Source organism: Bos taurus, chromosome 23 (genome assembly GCF_002263795.3).
Source record: "Bos taurus isolate L1 Dominette 01449 registration number 42190680 breed Hereford chromosome 23, ARS-UCD2.0, whole genome shotgun sequence".
NCBI lineage: Eukaryota > Metazoa > Chordata > Mammalia > Artiodactyla > Bovidae > Bos > Bos taurus.
In genome coordinates, this window is record NC_037350.1 from 8,393,545 (window position 1) to 8,418,771 (window position 25,227).

The 25,227-nt window shown below is 41.6% G+C and overlaps 1 protein-coding gene and 1 long non-coding RNA gene across 3 annotated transcripts in view; one reads left to right on the forward strand and one right to left on the reverse strand.

Moving 5' to 3' along the window:
* NUDT3 (nudix hydrolase 3) overlaps positions 1 to 25,227 on the reverse strand; it is a 123,194-nt gene that overhangs the window by 48,210 nt on the left and 49,757 nt on the right. For both annotated transcript variants that reach the window (XM_010818064.3, NM_001082466.2), the window contains exon 2: positions 5,487 to 5,597. In XM_010818064.3, the coding sequence (XP_010816366.1) occupies positions 5,487 to 5,597 (111 nt within the window). The remainder of the gene's footprint in view (positions 1 to 5,486; positions 5,598 to 25,227) is intronic.
* Positions 1 to 25,227, forward strand: part of LOC107131710 (uncharacterized) — a 43,751-nt gene that overhangs the window by 4,160 nt on the left and 14,364 nt on the right. The window contains exon 2 of the long non-coding RNA XR_009492512.1: positions 328 to 23,992. This is a non-coding gene — a long non-coding RNA (uncharacterized lncRNA). The remainder of the gene's footprint in view (positions 1 to 327; positions 23,993 to 25,227) is intronic.

Genomic DNA, 25,227 nt, shown 5'->3' on the forward strand with positions numbered 1-25,227 from the left:
CTCTCCGTTATCGCTGGCTACATTTCTCTAAAGGCAGAAGGTACCCATCTTTGTCACCCTTGAAGAGAATACAGCTGCAGCTATGCACATAATTTTTCCGTTTCTGTTTTCAGATGTTCTATATCTTTGTGGTAACACTCTTGGTTTGGCTGAGGTGACAATGGGTGAAAGAGATGGAAATTTAACAGCTGCACAGAAGACAGAACAGTTTCAGATCCAGCTTCTCTTTCTTCCCTGTCAGCCAGCAGTTTTACCTTTCCCATTGAATTAACAAGAAAGAATAGCTCTGAAAACCACACAAAGAACTGCTTTTCCTTTTTATTCCAGAGAGAGCATCACATGGCTGGCACATACAAGCCTCTGCTAGAGATGCACTGTGACCAAGGCCCATGGCCAGCCCTGGGAGAAAGCCTCGTCCTTCCAACCCTTTGAGGGATCACTCTAGCAGGACTTTAAAAACAACTGAAAAATGAAGGCAAGTTTCCACAAGGGAAGAGTTCAGTTCTTTAAATGTGGTGACTGGTAATGATTCAAGTGCTACAGATTGATCTGTTTCTGAGATTCAGGCAATATGCTAAAAATTTTAAGCTGGGTTGAACCAAGTTTCAGAGCAGGTTGAGTTTAGACTGACTTAATAACCTCATTACATTCACGTTTATTCAGAAAGTTTTCCTAGGAACAAATATATGTTTAATGCAGAAAACTTGATAATCTAAGAGCTAACCCAATGATAACCACTGTGAACACCTGGTGGACATTCTTTCCAGGCATTATGAGTATGGGTGCTAAGACTAGATGTTTTGGATTCAAATTTCACGTTGAGCACATCTAGCTGGGCACAGTTAGTTTGCACAAATTACTCAATCTCACTTTTTTCTCACCTATAAAATGTAGATGATAACAGTTACTACCTCATCAGGTATGGTGAAAAAACAAGGCAACAAATGCTTAAACAGAGCTTGGCACCTGCAATGGTATTGTTCTTTCTATACAAGTAGACACATACTTATTCTTCACTAAGTGGTTTTCTATCATAAACACTGATTCATACCCTACTTTAATCTCTAGGGAATTTGCTGCAAATATTTCCCTGTGTTAATAAATGTATTATTACACACACAGAACCGCTGGTCCAGTTGCTGCAGGCAGTACTTAAGCACAGGCTGCAATGCTTTTAAAGCACATGACCTTGCCATTCTGAGCTCAGTTAAGAGGAATAAGAAATCAAACATCTTCAAATGGCTAGAATGGATGTGATATGGCAACTATGCCTGGAGACTGTAACCAATCAAGTCCTCTTCTCAGGAAAGCTGAGTGTGAGACACACAGAGTGAGTCAACAGATAGGTTAGTGACACACAAGGCAGGAAGAGCACCAAACAAAAAGTGATAAGCAGAAGGCAAGGCTGAGAAGAGCTCAGAAAGGCGGTGCCTCCACAGCGGAAGAGAGGCATGGTGACCAGGCCCGAGAGCTGCCCTGCGTCCCCACCGTCCATCCAGCCACTGTGAGAAGGCCTGCCTGGGCATCAGGGCCTGAGTTCCCAGCTCTGCACAGTCTGATGGGGCAGCGGCTGTGATACTGTCATATTCTTGTCTCTCAATTAACTGAGGGACCTGTAGATACATGTCTACTCCTGGCAATCCAAAAGGGCCTACCTCAACCACATTGATGTGGCTGCTCTAGTGGTCACCCCAAAACCTGTAGCACTTCCTTTCTTGAGCACTAGTTATATGTTAAGCACTGGGGATTAAACAGTGACTGAAAAGGAACAGAATCTGGCTACACAGAATGTAAGTCTAGCACAGAAGACAACTAGACAAGTGATATGAATAAAACATGATAAAGATGATGCTGGATACAGTCTTCCCGGTGGTCCAGTGGTTAAGACTCTGTCTTCCAATGCAGGGGCACAGGTTCGATCCCTAGTCAAGGAACTAAGATCCCACATGCTGCATGGTGAGGCAAAAAAAAAAAAAAGATGCTAGGAATACACTGCAATGGAAACACACAGGGAGAACAAGACAGAATCACAAAGACTGCATGGAGGAAGACCTTCAGGGTGAAGCACAAAATTAGGCTGGTGTGCCAGATACTCCAGATGGCTCACTCAACACCCACCACCACCCAGGTGGACTGCATGATGACCATGCATCTTTGTTTAATTATAGTCCTTCTGTTTTTTGTCCACATCGAGTGGCATGTGGAATCCTAGTTTCCTGACCAGGGATCAAAGCCATGTCCCCTTCAGTGTCTTAACCACTGAACCACCTGGGAAGTCCAGTGAAGTGACAGTCCTGACTGAGTTATAGTAACTGGACCAGCTTTTCCTTTCAGGACACTCTGAATCCTGGCCTCATTTAACAGGAAAGGTGAAGGAGGCCAGACATATTTTATGATTTTGTAATGTTTAAAATGATCTAGCTTGTATAACTGAATACCTTATTTCTGAATGGGAATTTTAAGTTGAAAATCTTAGTAAATTTATGTACACTATGGCAGTGGTCCCAACCTTTTTGGCATCAGGGACTGTTTTAGTGGAAGACAATTTTCCATGAACCAGGAGTAGGGGAATTGGCGGGGTGGGGGGCAGGTTGGAATTAAGAACATTGTTAACAATGTTAAGAACATTACATTTATTATACATTTTATTTCTATCATTATTACATCAGCTCCACCTCAGATTATCAGACATTACATACATGCCAGAGGTTGGGGACCTCTGCACTGTGGCACTATTTAAGATTCATCTTAGCTATAAGTTTAATGACTTTACTGATAAGGAGCCTCATAACACTTTCATTTTTTAAAAGTCAGACAACTGAAGTTCTTCAAAAATCAATCTGGTTAATTAAATTTACTATAAATGCAATCTGAAACATCTGAAAGTCTTCAATGAATTGGCCTAGGTATTATCCAAAGGCCCCTTAAAAATGACTAGTAAAATCTCCTATGCTTATAATACAGCCATCAGATGTATAAGCATTAGGAAAGAACTAAGTTTTTGAATGTCTGCTTTTATAAAGTCATGACATTTTCAAAACTAAATAAATCCCTGAATAGTGATTTCTGCTTACAAAACTACCCTTCAAGAACAATCAAAAACATCTACCTACATCCTCACTGATTTCAAGTTTTATTTTCTGTTAGCAGACATAGAATTGGAAAAGTCAGGCCCCCCCATTTTATTTTGATGTAAGCCAGTGAAATGTTTGCCTCTGTAATGACGCATTTCTCTTATATTGTTTGTACAAATATCTGATTTATTTGGTATTTTATTTTATTTATGGACTTCCCTGGTGGCTCAGATGGTAAAGAATTTGCCTGCAATGCAGGATACCGGGTTCAACCCCTGGATCAGAAAGGTCCCCTGGAAAAGGGAATAGCTACCCACTCCAGAGTTCTTGCCTGGAGAACTGCATGGACAGAGGAGCCTGGTGGGCTACAGTCCATGGTGTTGCAAAGAGTCGGACACAACTGAGCGACTAACACACTTATTCTCTATCCTCTCAATAATGCTGGAGTAAAGAACAGGGTATGGTATGACTCTTTTCCCTGGAGGGGGAAAATTTGCTCAAGGTCTAGCAGGACTCTTCAGGGCTGAGAATGGCAGGCAGGGTTTAATTTTGAGCTTGGGATTCCCTTCAAGACAGGAGGTGGGTAAGTGATGAACATATGAAAAGCGTAGTTTAATCACCTGTGCTATACTGTTTACCTTCTAGTGTCCCAAGTCCCCTCTACTCCCCACTCTATCCCTCCTCCACCTTCTGAAGGCTGGTATGCAATTTCCAGGAAACAAAAGGGTCACTGTATATCCTTTCCAACTCCCTCACTGCATTTCCTTCTGCAATCATCTAGTTTTCGACATCTTAGTTGCACTTGTATAACCGAGGGACATTTCAACCGTGGTACTCAAAACAACCAGAGTAGCAACTGATACTTTTCTGAGAAAGATGCCAAATCCAAATGTGCTCTACAGAGGTAAAGCTGTCAACTTGTCTCCCCACAACTTCTAAAACCAAGTTGCAAGGTTTGCCCAAGGTCTCGGAATTTTTTCCTTCCTCTCTATTCTAGAACCATCAGTCTACTTCAGGTCTTCCAACAACCTGTCCATCTAAAGAGCTGCAATAACTCTGTCAAACATCACTTTTGCCTTGGGTGCCTTGGAACCCACAGGAGTCAACTGGATTGAAATCTAAACTATGTAGCTTAGGTCCACCAGCTGGCCCTACCACACTTATTTGAATAATTGAACCTTTGAGATCCTCCAGAAAGAACTCTGGTGATTTCCATCTGGGTATTTCTTCAGGATTTTTATGTTCCATTTGTCATAGAAGCTTGTATTAATTAAGTTCTATTCACCCAGCTGTGTACTAGGCACAAGAAGGGAGGATTTAAAATAGGAAACATAATCTTAGTCCTCAGAGGTTACAATATAATTATAGATACTCAAATATATGATAAAATAATAGTGTCATGAGCCAACATAACTCTGCAGGACTTCAGAGCAAGGAAAGAATTCCTTGGGTATTCTAAAGTGAAATTAGTCTAAGAAGACTTTGGCAAGGGCTAGACCCAAAAGAAATGCAGAACGCAGACCTTTTCTAAGCTCTATTTTATATGTTCTTAGAATCAGTCTTAAGTCCCTTCTGGAACAAGGAAATGAACCTATAAAAAGCACTATGTGGCCAATGCAAGTACATGGGGCTGGTAAAAATTACATTACTGAGTCAGGACTCTTAGACAAGATAACATAAGCAGAGCAGAGTGTGGTGCTGCCACAAGAGGCTGTGGAGAAACACTAGTTCCTTCCTCCTGGTTTAGAATTGCAATTGCAATTTCACCAGTTTCACCAACAAAACTATAAGCCCTTGAAGTAAGAGCACCAAGATCTGACTTCTGACTGTTAACTGTAGAGTATCCAGTAAGATACACTGGGCATGGCCCAAGAACTCAAAACATATATGGTATCACGTTACCAAATAAAAAAGATACTATTGTCTCTCAAGTTGCACCTTTAACAGCTTCTGGCAAACTGAACTTCTGCTTTAGCCACTGCTCTACTGCCAGGACCCAGGAAGCAAAGGAGAACCAACACTACCTTCGCCTCAAGCAAAGGTTAACGAGAATAAGTTGCTTGTATAAATACTGCCTCCTTCTCTTATTTCTTAGGGCTGATGAACTATCTGATTCTCAATCTTCTGCCACAGGTAACAGAGGTAGAGCAGGCAGAGATCCAAGGGCAATCAGAGAGAACTGCCTGGTATAATTGCACACAGTCACTATTATGATCGCCCCTTGCAGAGAGAGCCTGGTAAATACCACCATGTCACAACCTCATCACCTCTCTGATCAAGGAGGCATGAGGTGAGTGCTGAGCACCTTTTCTCTGCGCCCCTGAGTCTGTTCACACAGGGAGTGGTGATAAAGTAAAGAACTACAGGGCCGTGATGGACGCATGGTGCAGCCACATCATTCTCAGCGCGTACCTCCTCACAGACTTCACGGACTGCGGCGGTGCCCGGCTCCTCCTCGGGCTCCATGCCCCCTCCAGGGACGATCCACCGGTCTGGATGACGACTGCTGCTCACAAGTAGCACCTGAAAGTCAGAGGTCACGCGGGCCGTTAAAACTCAAAAAGCCACACTGATATAAATTCAGAGTTTCAATGCCACACAAATAGAAGTACCTAGGACCCATTCTTTGTTGATACCTCTCCAAATCACTTTAAGGTAGCTTCCACTTCTGTTTGGAAAAGCAGACAATCTGTCCAGTGACAGCAGAAGGGCATCTGACCCAGCGGCCATTAGGTGTATCCCGCAGATTCTCAGTCACTTGCCCTGTCGACCCTTTCCTTTGTTTCTTTCTCTTTAGCCCTTTGAACATGCAACTGACAAAAACACTCAAAACAAACAAAACAAAACCGAGACTGTCACTGATGCACTGATGAGCTTGTGAGCACTGTGAAGAGCTGGCCCTGGCCCACAGTCCCAACTTTCCCTCCAAGGTTCTCACTCCTGTGTTTCCCAGGTCCCGCTCCATCTGACGGCCACAGGCTGACACTACATACGACCCAAAGCTCTAAGCGTGCGCTGAGAACCCAATGTTCTCACCAACATGAGGACTAGGGAGATTTCTTGTTGTCATGCTTTCACCTGAGGTAAAACTGGAATTCTTTTACTAGGAAACTTTTTATCAAGAAATGACACTTAATGGCCATTACTAAAAAGTACAAACAAGGCTTCCTTGCTGGCTCAGTGGTAAAGAGACCTGGATCTGATCCCCGATCCAGGAAGATCCCACATGCCAAGGAGCAACTAAGCCCATGTGGCCACAACTACTGAAGCCCTGTGCTCTAGAGCATGTGCCCCGCACCAAGAGAAGTCACTGCAACGAGAAGTCCACACACCACAACTCGAGAGGAGCCCCCACGCTCTGCAACTAGAGAAGAGACTAAATGCAGCAACAAAGACCTAGTGCAACCGAAAAAATTTTAATAATAAATAACTAAATGCTGAAGAGGATGTGGAGAAAAGGGAACTCTCCTATACGACTGGTGGGTATGTAGATTAGGACAGCCACTAGGGAAAACAGTATCTGCTGCTGCTGCTAAGTCACTTCAGTCGTGTCCAACTCTGTGCGACCCCATAGATGGCAGCCCACCAGGCTCCCCCGTCCCTGGAATTCTCCAGGCAAGAGCACTGGAGTGGGTTGCCATCCTTCTCCAATGCGTGGAAGTGAAAAGTGAAAGTGAAGTCGTTCAGTCGAATCCAACTCCCAGCAACCCCATGGAGTGCAACCCACCAGGGTCCTCCGTCCACGGGATTTTTCAGGCAAGAGCACTGGAGTGGGTTGCCACTGCTTTCTCCAAGGGAAAACAGCTCCTTTTCCAGCAATCCCACTCTTGGCATATACTCAAGACAAAACTATACCTCGAAAAGACGCATGCACCCTTATGTTCACATTACCACTATTTACATTAGCCAAGACACGGAAGCAACCTAAATGCCCATCAACAGAGGAATGGACAAAGAAGACGCAGGGCGTGTGTGCATGTGTGTACACATATACATGCAGACAGTGTGGTATTATTCAGTCCTAAAAGAAGAATGAAATAATGTCATTTGTGTGACATGGATGGACCCAAAGATTATCATACTACGTGAAGTAAGTCAGAAAAAGGAAGACAAATACCATATGATATACTTGTATGTGGAATTTAAAATATGACAAAAATGAATCTATCAGAAACAGACTCACAGACGTAGCAAAATGTGGGAGGGTGGGGGGTCACTGGTGTTGGAGGGAAGGATCAGGAGATTGGGACTAGCAAATGCAAACTATTATATATAGGGTAGAGAAACAACAACGTCCTACTGTAGAGCACAGGAACTATATTCAGTATCCTGTGATAAACCATAATGGAAAAGAATATACATACGTGTAACTGAGCCACTTTGCTGTACAGCAGAAACTAACACAACACTGTAAATCAACTGTACTTCAATAAAATTAATTTTTTAAAAAATGAAGTGAAAAGAAACCAAACAAACACAAAATATTGATCTAGAACATAGGTTACTAATTCAAACTTAAGCAGAATTCTAGGCATGGTTAAAATAAAATCTAGGACTTCCCTAGTTCCTTTTCCTTAACCCTCTCTAGGACAGATGTTAAACAAAGTTAGCTTTACTCCTCATTTGGAGATGGAGTTGGGTTGGCATTATTTCTAGAACTAAAGGAATCCTCAACTGCTCCCTAAACAATCTCTTTCTGGTGATGTCTTCTGAGCCTCAGGCCCTATTCCAAACCATATCCTCCGTCTGCCCTTCCGTGCCCCAGCACTCACCTGCTACTCTGCAGTCACCTTTGCTGCCTGCAAGAAATCACTCGTTCCTCTCTGGCCCTCATGGGTCCCGTGACTCCCTGCCAGGTAACTCTCCTCCCGTCATTTCCTCTCTCCCATTTAAGCTCTCTGCAACATCAGCCCTTGGAAACTACCTTTTTCTTCATCTTTAATCCCTTTCCTCCTGTCATGAATGATAAGATTCTCCTGATGCTGCTCTAAAAATCTGTGATCTGCAAACTGAGAGGGGATCACAAGCTGTAAGAGGGAAATCCATGAATCCGTATACAGTCACCACTATATAGTCCATGGGCTGAGAAAATACTGTCTTAAATTTACAAGCACTATTTTTTAAAATGTATATAAACTCTGCTTTGATTAATACAACACGGAATAACTTAAAACAATATAAACTGGGACTTCTCTGGCAGTCCAGTAGTTAAGACACTTCCACTGCAGGGGGTGCAGGTTTGATCCCTAGTTAGGGAAAAGAGCCACAAGGAACAGCCAAAAGAAAAAAAAAAAGAAAAGAAAATCTGTAATAGTTCTTGGTTGGTGCGTATGTATGTTTAATCAAGGGATGTTAAAAGTACAAAGTGAGGGAATTCCCTGGTGGCCAAGTGGTTAGGGCTCAGGTTCAATCCCTGGTCAGGTAACAAAGATTCTGCAAGCCTTGCAGCATGGCCAAAAGAAGAATGGCAGTACGAGAGGATGGGAGGAGAAAGGGAGGAAGGAAGGAAGTACAATGTGGCAGTTTCACGAAATTATGCTTTTAAATAAGAGTCTTCACTGGACTCTTACTTCACATTATATACAAAAATTAACTCCAAATGGACCAACAACCTAAACCTAAGAGCTATGTCTATAAACAGGGGTAAAGCTTAATGATCCTGGATTTGCTAAAATAGGCCAAATTCTTAAGACATGACAACAAAAACCTGAGATACAAAACAAAAAATGGATGAGTTGGACGTCATCAAAATTACAATCTTCTGTGCATCAAAGGACATTATCAAGAATGTGAAAAGATGATCTACAGAATGGGAGAAAATTCTTGGAAATTATCTGATAAGGGTCCGATATCCAAAATATATACGCCAACTCTTACAACTCAAGGGAAAAATGACCAACAGCATTTCTCCAAAGAAGATATACAAAGAGCCAACAAGCATGTGAAAAGATGTGATCAACATCATTAGTCACTAGAGAAGTACAAAGTAAACCCATCATGAGATACCGCTTTACACCTACTAGAATGGTTATAGTTTTTAAAATAACAAGTACTGACAAGGATGCAGAGGAACTGGAATCTTCATACACTGCTGGTAGGAATATAACAGTTTAGGCACTGCAGAAAACAGGTGGTTCCTCCAAAAGTTAAACATGAAATTACCATCTGATCTAGCAATTCCATTCCCAGGTATATACCATACCCCAAAGAACTGAAAACAGGTACTCTAACCCTCAGACACAAGTGCTCATGGCAGTATTATTCATAATAACCAAACAGGAGAAATAACTCAAATGTCCATCAACGCATGAGTGGATAAACAAAATGTGGCATGTACATAAAAGGATTAGTTTTCAGTCATAAAGAGGAATAACATTCTGATAAATGTTACGCAGTGGATGAACCTTGCCAACATTATGGTTAAGTGAAAGCCAAACTCAAAAAAAAGTCACATTATGTATAATTCCATTTATATAAAATATGCAGAATAGGTAAATACATAGAGACAGAAAGGAGACTGGTGGATGCAAATCACACCAATTTTTTAAAAGCCTAAATAGTGCCACCACTATCTTGTTCAGAGTCTACACTCCAGAGGAGTGGCCTTCCGGAAGGCTATCCTTAGTTTCATTATTATATAAAATCACTCCCATTAAAGAAAAAGGGGATCACTGCCATACCCATTCTCCTCAAAAACTGTGGCCAATCATACATTTCGAAAAATTTCTGATTAAAAAAATAAACCCAAATATAAACACATTTATTAATTCAAGCCAAAAGTTAAAAAAAAAAAAAAAGTCCTCCAAAAACTCTTTAAATAATGTCATATCTATTTAATCTGCAAGGGAGATTCCAGAAGGAAAAGTAGAAAAATGTGTTAATCCTTCACTGATTTGGTATATAAATAACAACATGTAGTCCTTCTTCCTACAGTTCTCCCACTTCTTGGCAAAGTGTTTACCAGCCATTCTAAATCTAATCATTTGCTTCAGAGGCTGACTAGGGCCATCCAATTAGGTTTCAGTCGAAATGAAAGAACTTTATAGGGACATTTCAAAGTTAAAGCAATGAAAAAGAAACTACCATAGAGAGTAATTTAATTTCTAAATATCAATCAATGTGAAATATTAGCTAGTAAATCTAGCCAGTGTGATTGCTTTTTACATTCAAAGCACGACTCTATGAGGTAAGACTACATACAACACTGAGGCTGGAGAAAGCCAGCCGCGTTACTTTGTAGTCATACTTCAAAGCAAACACTATTACCAGCAAATAGTTCTTCTCCTCAGAAAGTTTCCTTGACAACCCATTGAAAATTCACTGCAAAAACTGAAAACAAAATATTCTTTATTTTCGCCAGAGACTTTACTTCTTCCTGTCTTACAGTAAGTGGTGTTTTGCTCAGTAAATTCTTATTGTGAAGCTTGACTTTTAAATACATATTATCTAAAAAGAGATTAAATGGCAAAGCTCCTAAAAGATTCTGAAAATGACGCTCTAAGGAAAAAAAAAATTGCCATTTATTCAACAAATATTCATTAAGCACTGTAAGGAGCCAGGAACTGGAGATGTAGATTAGAACCTCTGCAATTCTGAGGCAGATCAAAGTGGGGAACTGGCCAACCAAGTACCAGACCTTTTGTGAAGCTCTCTGCATCGAGACAAGTGGTATTCAGGCAGAAATGGATAAACAAACCCACAGAACACACCCACCCATATATGAATTCTTGGATTCATGACAACTTAGTATCCTCAAGGACACAGAAAAAAATCACTGGGTTGATTAGGGACAAATGTGCAGTGAAAAAATATAGATCTGGAGAGAGATACATAAAGGGCTGCAGCTAAAATAGTAATGTTTTATTTCTCTTTTTTTTAATGTTTTATTTCTTAAGTTTTAAACTGCTTAATACAAATTTCCAAAAGAATATAATACAGTGAGAGGAGTGCTTTGGTTGAGGTATGCAGAGAAAATCACAATCAGACTGAAAAGTCAGGTTGCAAGGAGACGGTAGGGGGTGGTAAGGGAAAGTTTCTTAAAAGAAGTGATTTGAGTTGAATTCAAGTTAAAGAAGGACACCTGGGGCTTCCCTGGTGGCTCGGTGGTAAAGGATCCACCTGCCAAAGAAGGACACTTGGGGCTTCCCTGGTGGCTCGGTGGTAAAGGATCCACCTGCCAACACAGGAGACATGGGTTCCACCCCCAATCTGGAAAGATCCCACAGAGCAACTAAGCCCGGCACCACAACTACTGAGGCTGTGCTTGGGAGCCCAGGAGCCACAACTGCTGCAGCCCCAGACCCCCTGCTCCACAATAAGAGCTACAACGAGGAGCCCACACACAGCAACTAGAGAAAAACTTGTGCAGCAACCAAGACCCAGCAGAACCAAAAATAAAATAAACAAATCTGGAGAAAAAAAAGGACACTCATTCAACAACAACAAAAACCACCAGAAACCTACCATATGGCCCTGTGCCTAGGATACAAAGCAACGCAGATACAGCCCCAGCTCTTGAGAAATTCAAAGGTCAACAAGAAGTCAGGTGACTGATTATATTTCAGTGACTACACACCATAATGCTCAGTAAATATTTCTTGCTCTTGCCTACAGTATCCAGCCTCCTTTTGCTGTTAGGTGGGACCATCTGACTAGTTTTGCATAACGAAATATGAGCAGAAGAGACGTGTCACTTTTGGGCTGAGAAAGGGAGAAGCCAACGCAATCTCTCTCCTCCTCTGTCACAGTGTCCAAGAACATGGTGAGTTCCAGTTGGTGCAGATACAAGCCTAAGCCCCTTCAACAGAAGAGAGCTCCTGTGTGGAGCAGAGCCTTTGAAAGCCCATGGCTGATAGGCAACATAATCTATTCTATCCTGATTAATTGTATGAAAGGTCAGTGAAAGGTCTAAGGACCGGTGCAGTTGATTGCCTCACACCCAATCCTTAAGTACAGCCCCTGACCCGTATATACAGGTGGCCAAAAAATGTTTGATGAGCAAATGAAAGAATGGACCAGTAACTAGGGGAACAAACAACTGCTTTTAAAACAGGAATGCAGAGAGCATACAGATGAGGTTAGAGAGGTTGAACAAAAAGGCAGGGGTCTAATTATAAAGAGTTTGGACGGAAACCTGAAGGCAATGAGTAAGTCACTGAGGCCGTTAGAATAAGGAAATGACATAACCCAATTTGTGTTTTAGAAAGATCACTCTGACTTGGACTGGATATGGGCAAACCTGGTAAGAGAATTCACTTCTGCAGTTAATTCAGGCTAAGAAAGGAGAAGGATCAAAGTGGGAGTTGGAAGGAAGTGACACATTTCCAGAAATACAGAAGGAAGAGTCCACAGGGCCAGTGACTGATAGGATGTGGGCCAGGTCAATGGGGGAGCTGCCCTCCCAGAGAATGTGAAACGGTGGGTGGAGGAGGGAACCACAAGGAAACTGTCCTCTGAACATGAATTTGAGGGTTCAATGAGACATCTAATGGATAATATGAGAAGATAATCATATAAATGTTGGACTGGAGCTAAAAGAGAGGGAAAGAGAGATTTGAGAAACAACCTTCTCAGTCTTTTCCAGCCAGAAAGAGACTAATACCAGGCAGCTCCAGCTGGAGAAGCTATCCATATTCCCTCTCTCTATTGTCCTCTCCCTTTGGTCTCTGCTAAGTTTCCATTCCCACAGCCAATAGCATAGTAGGAGTAGATTTGTGCTAGGTTCAGTTCAGTTCAGTTCAGCTGCTCAGTTATGTCCAACTCTGCGACCCCATGGACTGCAGCACACCAGGCTGCCCTGTCCATCACTAACTCTCAGAGCTTTCTCAAACTCATGTCCATCGAGTTGGTGATGCCATCCAACCATCTCATCCTGTCACCCCCTTCTCCTCCCACCTTCAATCTTTCCCAGCATCAGGGTCTTTTCCAATGAGTCAGCTCTTCACATCAGGTGGCCAAAGTATTGGGAGATTCAGCTTCAGCATCAGTCCTTCCAATGTATATTTAGGACTAATTTCCTTTAGGATGAACTGGTTGGATCTCCTTGCAGTCCAAGGGACTCTCAAGAGTCTTCTCTAACACTACAGTTCAAAAGCAATTCTTCCGTTCTCAGCTTTCTTTATAGTCCAACTCTCACATCCACACATGACTATTGGAAAAACCATAGCCCTGACTAGACAGACCTTTGTCAGCAAAGTAACGTCTCTGCTTTTTAATATGCTGTCTAGGTTGGTCATAATTTTTCTTCCGAGGAGCAAGCATCTTTTAATTTCATGGCTGCAGTCAACATCTGCAGCGATTTGGAGCTCAAAAACATAAAGTCTCTGTTTCCACTGTTTCCCCATCTATTTGCCACGAAGTGATGGGACCAGTCGCCATGATCTTCGTTTTCTGAATGTTGAGTTTTAACTTAACTTTTTCACTCTCCTCTTTCACTTTTATCAAGAGGCTCTTTAGTTCTTCTTCTCTTTCTGCTGTAAGGATGATGTTATCTGTGTATCTGAGGTTATTGATATTTCTCCCTGCAATCTTGATTCCAGCCTGTGCTTCATCCAGCCTGGCATTTTGCATAATGTACTCTGCATGTAAGTTAAATAAGCAGGGTGACAATATACAGCCTTGATGTACTCCTTTCCCAATTTGGAACCAGTCTGTTGTTCCATGTCCAGTTCTAACTGTTGCTTTTTGACTTGCATACAGATTTCTTAGGATGCAGGTAAGGTGGTCTGGTATTCCCATCTCTTTAAGAATTTTCCATAGTTTGTTGTGATCCACACAGTCAAAGGCTTTGGCATAATCAATAAAGCAGAAGTAGATTTTTTCTGGAACTCTCATGTTTTTTCGATGATACAGTGGATGTTGGCAGTTTGATCTCTGGTTCCTCTGCCTTTTCTAAATCCTATTCCATGTTAAAGTTCTGCAAACTTTTTTTCTGCCACACTGCATGGCTTGTGGGATCTTAGTTCCCCAACCAGGAATAAAACCCGGGTCTTCAACAATGGAAAAAGCACTCCATATGCTCCGTGAAAGCGGAATCCTCACCATTACTGGACTGCCAGGGAATTCACTGGAAATAATTTTCTTAAAAAAAAAAAAAATTAATTATCTACGGTGATAATCTACAACATGGAAAATCCTGACTGGCAAGCTATATATTTTAGATGTATTACTGATTTCCAGAAAACTGCAGGCAATAATGCACTTAACATAATTTCCAACGACGTGATGCCCCTAGCATTTGACAGCCCCTCAACAATGTCATTACCACCAGACAGCTCTGCTGATCACCCAGATGGTACAAGGGCTGCAACCTATCAAATCCGTGACATGCCCTGCCAACTGCTTTTACAGTCAAGCCCATTCTAACTATTATGTGTCCCTTCATAAAAATAAGATAAACATAATAGTGAATGTACATCATGAGAAATGCTGGACTGAAGGAAGCACAGGCTGGAATCAAGATTGCTGGGAGAAATATCAATAACTTCAGATATGCAGATGACACCACCCTTACGGCAGAAAGTGAAGAACTAAAGAGCCTCTTGATGAAGGTGAAAGAGGAAAGTGAAAAGGTTGGCTTAAAGCTCAACATTCAGAAAACGAAGATCATGGCATCCAGTCCCATCACTTCATGGCAAATAGATGGCGAAACAGTGGAAACAGTGGCTGACTTTATTTTTCTGGGCTCCAAAATCACTGCAGATGGTGATTGCAGCCATGAAATTAAAAGACACTTGCTCCTTGGAAGTAAAGTTATGCCCAACCTAAACAGCATAATGAAAAGCAGAGACATTACTTTGTCAACAAAGGTCCGTCTAGTCAAGGCTATGGTTTTTCCTGTGGTCAAGTATGGATGTGAGAGTTGGACTATGAAGAAGGCTGAGCGCCAAAGAATTGATGCTTTTGAACTGTGGTGTTGGAGAAGACTCTTGAGAGTCCCTTGGACTGCAAGGAGATCCAACCAGTTCATCCTAAAGGAAATCAGTCCTGAATATACATTGGAAGGACTGATGCTGAAGCTGAAATTCCAATACTTTGGCCACCTGATGTGAAGAGCTGACTCATTTGAAAAGACCCTGATGATGGGAAAGATTGAGGGCAGGAGGAGAAGGGGATGAGAGGATGAGATGGTTGGATGGCATCACTGACTCAATGGACATGCATTTGGGTGAACTCCATGAGTTGGTGATGGACAGGAAGGCCTGGCATGCTGCAGTTCATGGGGTCGCAGAGTCGGACACGACCGAGCGACTGAACTGAATAGTGAATGTTATCTGCACTTGGATTCCAGATAAATTTACTATTTTTTACAGAATGTTTTAAAGAACAGCTACACAAGTTCTTGGACATAAGGACCCTATAAAATGTTTTAAAAGATGAGTAAAGCCGAGTATGAGGTGAAATAACTTGTTCAAATTAAGTCAACAAACTACCACAAGGCCAAGCACTAGTAGTTTCAATTCCTTGAGCTTTAAAGTCATTTACCCTTAAGCTCATTTTTTTCCTGCACAGCTCAAAATACTGCTAAAAAGAAAGAACAAATAAATGAAAACAGTCAGTTTACAAAATTCCTTCATTTTCTAGCTAACCAGGTTGCTTATTTAACAAAAGAGGAAATTCCCTGCCAAGTACAAGGACTGTGCTATGAAAAGATATTCTGCAATTTTTACTTCGGTAGGAACAAGGTATTTTAAGAACAGATATCACTCCTTAGTATGCGTCCCAGGTATGGAGTATACTGCTAGAGTTCTAAGTGATTGAGTGTCCTGCCCTGTTTCCAAATGAACGTCCATACGTTAACACACTGCACTGTATATTACCTGGTAATGACTTTTTAATTTTGAAAAAGATGACTAAAGAAACGCAGTTAACTTGGCTGTATTTGCAGGTTATATAAAGAAGACTTAAAGTTGCTGGATCACACTGTATGAACATAACCTACCGGAATGATTGAGTTGTTCCTGTAAACCTTAACTCCTCCCCATAACTCTTAGAAATATTGAAAAAGCTGCGGGAGGCGAAGGGAGACGAACAGTAGGGGGATAAATAAAAACAGCAGCAGGTAGTATTTATTCAGTGCCCATTTGTGCTAGGTGCTGCCATTTTACATCCTACTTTTAATATACTATCCCTAATTTTCAAACCATCACACATTTCAGGCATTATGTAATTTTTATCATTATAATGATGAGGAAACCAAGCTTTAGATGATTTGGTGATGTGGTGAGGGGTACAGAAAGGGTGAGCACTGAGCCAGGATTCAACCAGTGTATATGCCTGCCTCTGACCGCCAGATGACTGAGTAGTCCTCACAGGGATCACATGACCCACAAAGCCAAAAATATTTACTATCTAGTCCTTTCTGCAAAAAGTTTGCCAACCGCTGATCTAACAAAGGGCCCAAGCAGCCACAGCATCATGTTGGTAAGGACTATTACGAGGGAAAGAAGATTCTGAGAGGATCCCAGAATACTCCTCAAGAGGGAACATTCAAGCTGAACCTAGAAGAGAAATTTACTGAGCCCAGAAAGGAGAGGGTTCCAGGCAAAGGGCACTGTAATCACACAGCCACACATGCAGGAAACAATATATTATAGCCAGAGAATGCTGAGAAATTCAAGCAGTTTAATATGGTGAAGGGTGCAAGATGGGAAGGAGGAAGAGGGCAACAGAGGAAGCTGATAAATTAACTGAGACTAGTGTAAAAAGTTCATACAGGAAGCGCATCAAGGAGTTACGATAATTGAATGCAACTGGGAATCCACCTTGGTTTTTGAGAAGGAATACAGCAATTGCACTTGTGTTTCAGAAGCTTGAATCTGGAAGCTGAATGAATGCTGGGCGGTGGGTGGGATAAGTTCAGTTAGAGAGGATAAGGGAGCTGGATGTAACCAAGGTGCCAGGAGAAGAGACTGATACAAGTCATATTTAGGAAACAGCTATGACAACTGGTAGCTAACCAGAAATTAGGGTGCTGTGAAAGGGATGCAGAAGCTATGACTTCTAACTGAGGTCAGTAGGTGGAAATCGATACTCATTTTTCGAGAGAAATACAGGAAGAGAAGCAGGTAGGAAAGGGAGAAACAGTCTGAGATATCACAGGAAAAGTAAAGCTACCTACACTCTCTCTATACTATGGGAACTTCTAAAACCTCAACTTAAACATTGATTTCAAAGCATTCACCCGAGAAACAATGGCTGCCTCTGTACAGTACACTTGGCGACACTAAGGAGGAGGAGGCATTTCACATTAAAACCTTGTGTATAGCTTGAATATTTTAGAACAAGTATTTCAGACTTTTATAATTGGACAAGAAGAATGCCAAGCATTATTCCCAAGGAAATTTCTGACAGCCAAATGGAGTGAATGAAATATTTAGAATGCTTGAGTTTCTTGAGTTCATTAAAAATAAATAAAGCCCCAGGAACAGCATCCCTGGCATCCATAAACTACATGATTTTCCCACACACGGTCTCAGGACCATATGAACAGTGTAAGAAAGCAGGTACTATGTCCCCAAAGTGGCACCAACATATTAATCAAATTTCCACCTAATATAAACAGTTGAAGTTTAAAACACAGTTATAAGCTGTCTACTTTTTAGAGGAGGACAGTAAGGAGACATGGATCACAGGTATGCCTTATCCCAGTCAGCCACACAACTGGGGAAAAAAACCTATACTTCATCTTTCTCAGTTTTAAAATGAGGTAGTCCAGTTAATTCCTAAATCCCTTCCATCATTAACATTCTATTATTCTAAATGTACACAGTTGTGTGTCTAAAATTGTAGTTTTCAATTCCATTTTTTTTCAATGATACACACTGCACAAGCTAAAAAAAAAAGTACAAGAGAACGGACAGTTGAAAAGCAAGTCTTCTCTTTCATCTCCAGCCTTCTCTCCTACCTCTGTCTCCTAATTGCTTCTTCATGAAACTTTCTTGAATATTTTCTTCCCTCTTTATTAACACAAATAGTAACTCATCACCACAGTTCCACTTTTTTTCACATAAACCATGGAGATCATTTCATCACTACATACCAAAGAGCCTCCTTTTTTTAATGACCACGTGGTATTTTTAAAAAATGATTTTAGAAAATTCCAAACATACACAGAAGTAGAGAAAAAATACAATGAACCTCCAAGTATTCACTGTTTGTGTGCTTAGTCACTCAATCATGTCCAACTCTTTGCAACCCCATGGACTGTAGCCCATAAGGCTACTCTGTCCATGGGACTTTCCAGGCAAGAATAATGAAGTGGGTTTCCATTTCCTTCTCCAAGGGATCTTCCTGACCCAGGGACGGAATCCACGTCTCCTGCATTGGCAGGTGGATTCTTCACCCTGAGCCACCACCCAGGAAGCAATATAATAAATACTGATGATAAAATTTACACAAACAAAAGCTTTTGGGGGGGATCTTCAGTAATGTTTAAGAGTGTAAAAGGATTCTGAGATTAAAAAAAAAAAAAAAAAAAGCTTGAGAACTGATGGAAAGGCTAGGAGAGTTTCCAGGTCACGATGGTAAATACCAAGTATGGAGGATGTAGGGCTTTAAAAAAATATACCACAACATCATTATTATACCCAGCAAAATTAACAATTTATTATAATCATCTAATGAACAGGCCATATTCAACTGTTTCCAATTGCTTCAAAAATACTATTTTACAACTGGCTTATTTAAATGAAGACCCAAACTAGGTTCATACACTGCATTTGGTTGATATGACTTAAGCCTAGTCTAAAGCAGTCCAGCCATAAAATTAAAAGACACTTACTCCTTGGAAGGAAAAGTATGACCAACCTAGACAGCATATGTAAAAGCAGAGACATTACTTTGCCAACAAAGGTCTGTCTAGTCAAGGCTACGGTTTTTCCCGGGGTCATGTATGGATGTGAGAGTTGGACTATAAAGAAAGCTGAGTGCCAAGAACTGATGCTTTTGAACTGTGGTGCTGGAGAAGACTCTTGAGAGTCCCTTGGACTGCAAGGAGATCCAACCACTCCATCCTAAAGGAAATCAGTCTTTAATAGTCATTGAAAGGACTGATGCTGAAGCTGAAATTCCAATATTTTGGCCACATGATGTGAAGAACTGACTCACTGGAAAAGACCCTGATGCTGGGAAAGATTGAAGGCAGGAGCAGAAGGGGACGACAGAGGATGAGATGGTTGGATAGCATCACTGACTCAATGGACATGGGTTTGGTAGACTCCGGCAGTTGGTGATGGACAGGGAGGCCTGGCATGCTGCGGTTCATGGGGTCGCAACAAGTCGGACACTACTGAGCGACTGGACTGAACTGAACTGAACTAAAGCATTCCCCTCTCCTGGCCCTTTGTTTTCAAGCCATTTACTTGTTGAAGTAAAACAGGTCATTGATTCTGTACTATTCCCCACATTTCAACACTTGCCAGTGCCATCCCTTGTGGTAACCTTCAACCTGATCCTCTAGACCCCGTATGTCCTGCCCCAGGTCATTAGATCTTGAAGCTTGGTCAGTTTTAGATTTGGTGCTTTGGCAAGGAAACTTTGCTGAAGTGCTAAATACTTCCTATATTGTGAGTTACAGAAGATGTGACATTACGTTTAGTGATGAGGGGATGAAACTGTGGTTTTAAAAGTGTTGTCACATAATTTGTCCATCACAGAGTTCACCACCAGCCTTTCATTTAATGGTGTTAGCATCTATTAATGGCAGTCATCTGTATCTATCATCTCTTTAGGGAATGCAAGTGGCAATTTTCTAACTGTATTGTCCCTTCTGTATATATTGATTAGCTGAAATTCTACAAATAAGATACTTTATCAACTGCTTGATTACAGGTAAATATAGGAAAGGCAAAGTAAATGCTTGATTTTTTTCTCATTTACTAATTTTCAGAATGACAAGATACTGTCCCCAAAAAACCCCACTGTTGTTGCATCATTAACTAGACTTTTTTCAATTCATGTGTTTCAATCAACTGCTGCTGCTACTGCTAAGTCGCTTCAGTCGTGTCCGACTCTGTGCGACCCCATGGACTGCAGCCTACCAGGCTTCTCCATCCATGGGATTCTCCAGGCAAGAACACTGGAGTGGGTTGCCATTTCCTTCTCCAATGCGTGAAAGTGAAGTCGCTCAGTCGTGTCTGACTCTTAGCGATCCCATGCACTGCAGCCTACCAGGCTCTTCCGTCCATGGGATTTTCTGGGCAACAGTACTGGAGTAGGGTGCCATTGCCTTCTCCCAATTTTTTCAAAGACTTTTTTCAATTCATGTGTTTCAATCAACTGCAGTCATTAAAATCTTGATGCTCTCATCTTTAACCAGCAAGAGCTACTCCAGAGTGGTGCCTGTCCCCTTTTATCTCCACTACTTCATCACTGTTGTTGTTAAGTTGCTCAGTCGTGTCCCATTCTTTGCAACCCAATAGACTGCAGCACGCCAGGCTTCCCTGTCCTTCACCATCTCCCAGAGTTTGCTCAAACTCATGTCATTGAGTCAGTGATGCCATCCAACCATTTCATCTTCTGTTGTCCCCTTCTCCTCCCGCCTTCAATCTTTCCCAGCATCAGGGTCTTTTCTAATGAGTCAGGTCTTTTCTAATGAGTCGGCTCTTTGCAGCAGGTGGCCAAAGCTTCAGCATCAGTCCTTCCAATGAATATTCAGGACTGATTTCCTTTAGGATGGACTGGTTTGATCTCCTTGAGAGTCTTCTCCAACACCACAGTACAAAAGCATCAATTCTTTGGCATTCAGCCTTCTTTATAGTCCAACTCTCACTTCCATACATGACCCCTGGAAAAGCCATAGCTTTGATTAGAGGGACCTTTGTCAGCAAAGTAATGTCTCTGCTTTTGAATATGCTGTCTAGGTTTGTCATAGATTTTCTTCCAAGGAGCAAGTGTCTTTTAATTTCATGGCTGCAGTCACCATATGCAGTGATTTTGGAGCCCAAGAAAATAAAGTCTACCACTGTTTCCATTTTCCCCCCATCTATTTGTCATGAAGTGATGGGACCAGATGCCATGATCTTAGTGTTCTGAATGCTGAGCTTTAAGCCAACTTTTTCACTTTCCTCTTTCACCTTCATCAAGAGGCAAGATCTTTAGTTCCTCTTCTCTTTCTGCCATAAGGGTGGTGTCATCTGCATATCTGAGGTTATTATTGATATTTCTCCCTGCAATCTTGATTTCAGCTTGTGCTTCATCCAGCCCAGCATTTTGCATGATGTACTCTGCATATAAGTTAAATAAGCAGGGTGACAATATACAGCCTTGATGTACTCCTTTCCCAATTTGGAACCAGTCTGTTGTTCCATGTCCGGTTCTAACTGTTGCTTCTTGACCTGCATACAGGTTTCTCAGGAGACAGGTCAGGTGGTCTGGTATTCCCATCTCTTCAAAAACATTCCACAGTTTCTTGTGATCCACACAGTCAAAGGCTTTAGCATCCATGAAGCAGATGTTTTTCTGGAACTCTCTTGCTTTTTCTATGATCCAATGGATGTTGGCAGTTTGATCTGTGGTTCCTCTGACTTTTCTAAATCCAGCTTGAACATCTGGAAGTCCTTGGTTCACATACTGTTGAAGCCTGGCTTGGAGAATTTAGAGCATTACTTTACTAGTGTGTGAGATGAGTGCAATTGTGCAGCAGTCTGAGCATTCTTCGGCATTGTCCTTCTTTGGGACTGGAATGAAAACTGACCTTTTCCAGTTCTGTAGTCACTGCTCAGTTTTCCAGATTTGTTGGCATATTGAGTGCAGCACTTTCACAGCATCATCTTTTAGGAGCTGAAATGGTTCAGCTGAAATTACAGCTCTACTAGCTTTGTTCATAATGATGCTTCCTAAGGCCCACTTCACTTAGCACTCCAAGATGCCTGGCTCTAGGTGAGTAATCACACCATCATGGTTATCTGGGTCATGAAGATCTTTTTTTGTATAGTTCTATGTATTCTTGCCACCTCTTCTTAATATCTTCTGCTTCTGTTGGGTCAATACCGTTTCTGTCCTTCACTGTGCTCATCTTAGCATGAAATGTTCCCTCTGTAGCTCTGATTTTCTTGAAAAGATCTCTAGCCTTTCCCATTCTGTTGTTTTCCTCTATTTCTTTCCATTATTCACTTAGGAAGGCTTTCTTATCTCTCCTTGCTATTCTTTGGAACTCTGCATTCAGATGGGTATATCTTTCCTTTTCTCCTTTGCTTCTCTTCTTTTCATAGCTATTTATAAGGCCTCCTCAGAAACCCATTTTGCCTTTCTGCATTTTTTTTCTTGGGGATGGTCTTACACTGCCTCCTGTAAAATGTCACAAACTTCCATCCATAGTTCTTCAGGCACTCTATCAGATCGAAATTCTCGTATCTATTTCTCACTTCCAATGTATGATCATAAGGGATTTGATTAAAAAAAAAAAGGGATTTGATTTAGGTCATACCTGAATGGTCTAGTGGTTTTCCCTACTTTCCTCAATTTAAGTCTGAATTTGGCAATAAGGAGTTCATGGTCTGAGCCACAGTCAGCTCCTGGTCTTGTTTCTGCTGACTGTATAGAGCTTCTCCATATTTGGCTGCAAAGAATATAATCAATCTGATTTCAGTGCTGACCATCTGGTGATGTCCACGTGTAGAGTCTTCTCTTGTGTTGTTGGAAGAAGGTGTTTGCTATGACCAGTGCATTCTCTTGGCAAAATCTGTTAGCCTTTGACCTGCTTCGTTTTGTACCCCAAGGCCAAATTTGCCTGTTACTCCAGGTAGCTCTTGACTTCCTACGTTTGCATTCCAGTCCCCTATAATGAAGAGGACATCCTTTTCGGGTGTTAGTTCTAGAAGGTCTTGCAGGTCTTCACAGAACCATTCAACTTCAGCTTCTTTGGCATTAGTGGTTGGGGCACAGACTTGGATGACTTGAGATACTGAATGGTTTGCCTTGGAAACGAACAGAGATCATTCTGTTGTTTTTGAGATTATACCCAAGTACTGCATTTTGGACCCTTTTGTTGACTATGAGGTCTAATCCATTTCTTCTAAGGAATTCTTGCCCACAGTAGTAGATATAATGGTCATCTGAGTTAAAGTCACCTATTCCAATCCATTTTAGTTCACTGATTCCTAAAATGCTGATGTTCACTCTTGCCATCTCCTGTTTGGCCACTTCCAAATTTATCTTGATTCATGGACCTAACACTGCAGGTTCCTATGCAATACTGTTCTTTACAACATCAGACTTTACTTTCACCACCAGACACATCTACAACTGGGCACTGTTTTAACTCTGACTCAGCCTCTTCATTTCTTCTGGAGGTACTGCTCTGCTCTTCTCCAGTAGCATATTGAGCACCTACTGACCTGGGGAGTTTATCTTTCAGTGTCATATTCATGTGCCTTTTCATACTGTTCATAGGGTTCTTAAGGCAAGAATGCTGAAGTGGTTTGCCATTCCCTTCTCAGGTGGACCACATTTTGTCCAACTCTCTACCATTAACTGGTCCATCTTGGGTGGCCCTACACGGCATGGCTCATAGTTACACTGAGTCAGACAAAGCTGTGATCTATGTGATCTATTGGTTAGTTTTCTGTGATTGTGGCTTTCATTCTGTCTGCCCTCTGATGGATGAGGATAAGAGGCTTGTGGAAGCCTCTTTGTGGGAAAGACTGGCTATGACTAAAACTGGGTCTTGGTCTGCTCTGGTGGGCAAGGCCATGCTCAGTAAATCTTTAACCTAATTTTCTGCTGATGGGTGGGGCTGTGTTCCCTCCCTACAGTGGCCTTACATGTAAGATGGCAGAGTAGGACTGGCACCCATCTTCCCCTGTGAGAACACCAAGATCCGCAACTAGCTGCTGAACAACCATCGACAGGAGAATGTTGGATCCCACCAAAAAAAGATACTCAGCATCCAAGGGCAAAGGAGAAGCCCCAACAAGACGGTAGGAGGGGCAAAATAGCATTTAGTACTTCATTATAAAAGTTTTTATTTTTTTTCTTTTAAATTTTATTTTATTTTTAAACTTTACATAATTGTATTAGTTTTGCCAAATATCAAAATGAATCCGCCACAGGCATACATGTGTTCCCCATCCTGAACCCTCCTCCCTCCTCCCTCCCCACACCATCCCTCTGGGTCGTCCCAGTGCACCAGCCCCAAGCATCCAGTATCGCGCATCGAACCTGGACTGGCAACTCGTTTCTTACATGATATTCTACATGTTTCAATGTCACTCTCCCAAATCTTCCCACCCTCTCCCTCTCCCACAGAGTCCATAAGACTGTTCTATACATCAGTGTCTCTTTTGCTATCTCATACACCAGGTTATTGTTACCATCTTTCTAAATTCCATATATATGCGTTAGTATACTGTATTTATGTTTTTCCTTCTGGCTTACTTTACTCAGTTCAAAGAATTATACGGTAACCACTCATGTGCCCACCACCGAGATTCTACCAGTAATTTTTACAAATTTTATCTCATATCTTTTTGATATAAATCTTTAATCTTAGTTTTCTTGCTTTTTGTCACTGCAAGATATCTCAGGCTCCTGTTAAGTGTTTCTTGTTCCAGATTTGAATTTAGCTATTTCTCTAAGAAGCCTTGGTTCCTTTTAGTGGAAATGATATTTAGAGACCTCAATTTGAGTAATGGCTGCCACTGCATTGTCATTGTTCCTTAGGTTTTTCAATAACAGACAGGAAATTTGTATTATTAGAAAAAAATAAAAGAATAATAATTGAAAAAAAAAATTACGGGTCATATGAATATTTCCATTTCATATTTAAAGCCTCAGTTCAGTTGCTCAGACATGTCCAACTCTTTGGGACCCCATGGACTGCAGCACACCAGGCTTCCCTGTCCATCACCAACTCCCGAAGCTTACCCAAACTCAAGTCCATCAAGTTGGTGATGCCATCCAACCATCTCATCCTCTGTCGTCCCCTTCTGCTCCTGCCTTCAATCTTTCCCAGCATCAGGGTCTTTTCCAATGAGTCAGTTTTTCACATCAGGTGGCCAAAGTACTGGAATTTCAGCTTCAGCGTCAGTCCTTCCAATGACTATTCAAGACGGATTTCCTTTAGGATGGAATGGTTGGATCTCTCCTTGAAGTCCAAGGGACTCTCAAGAGTTTTCTCCAACATCACAGTTCAAAAGCATCAACTCTTTGGTGC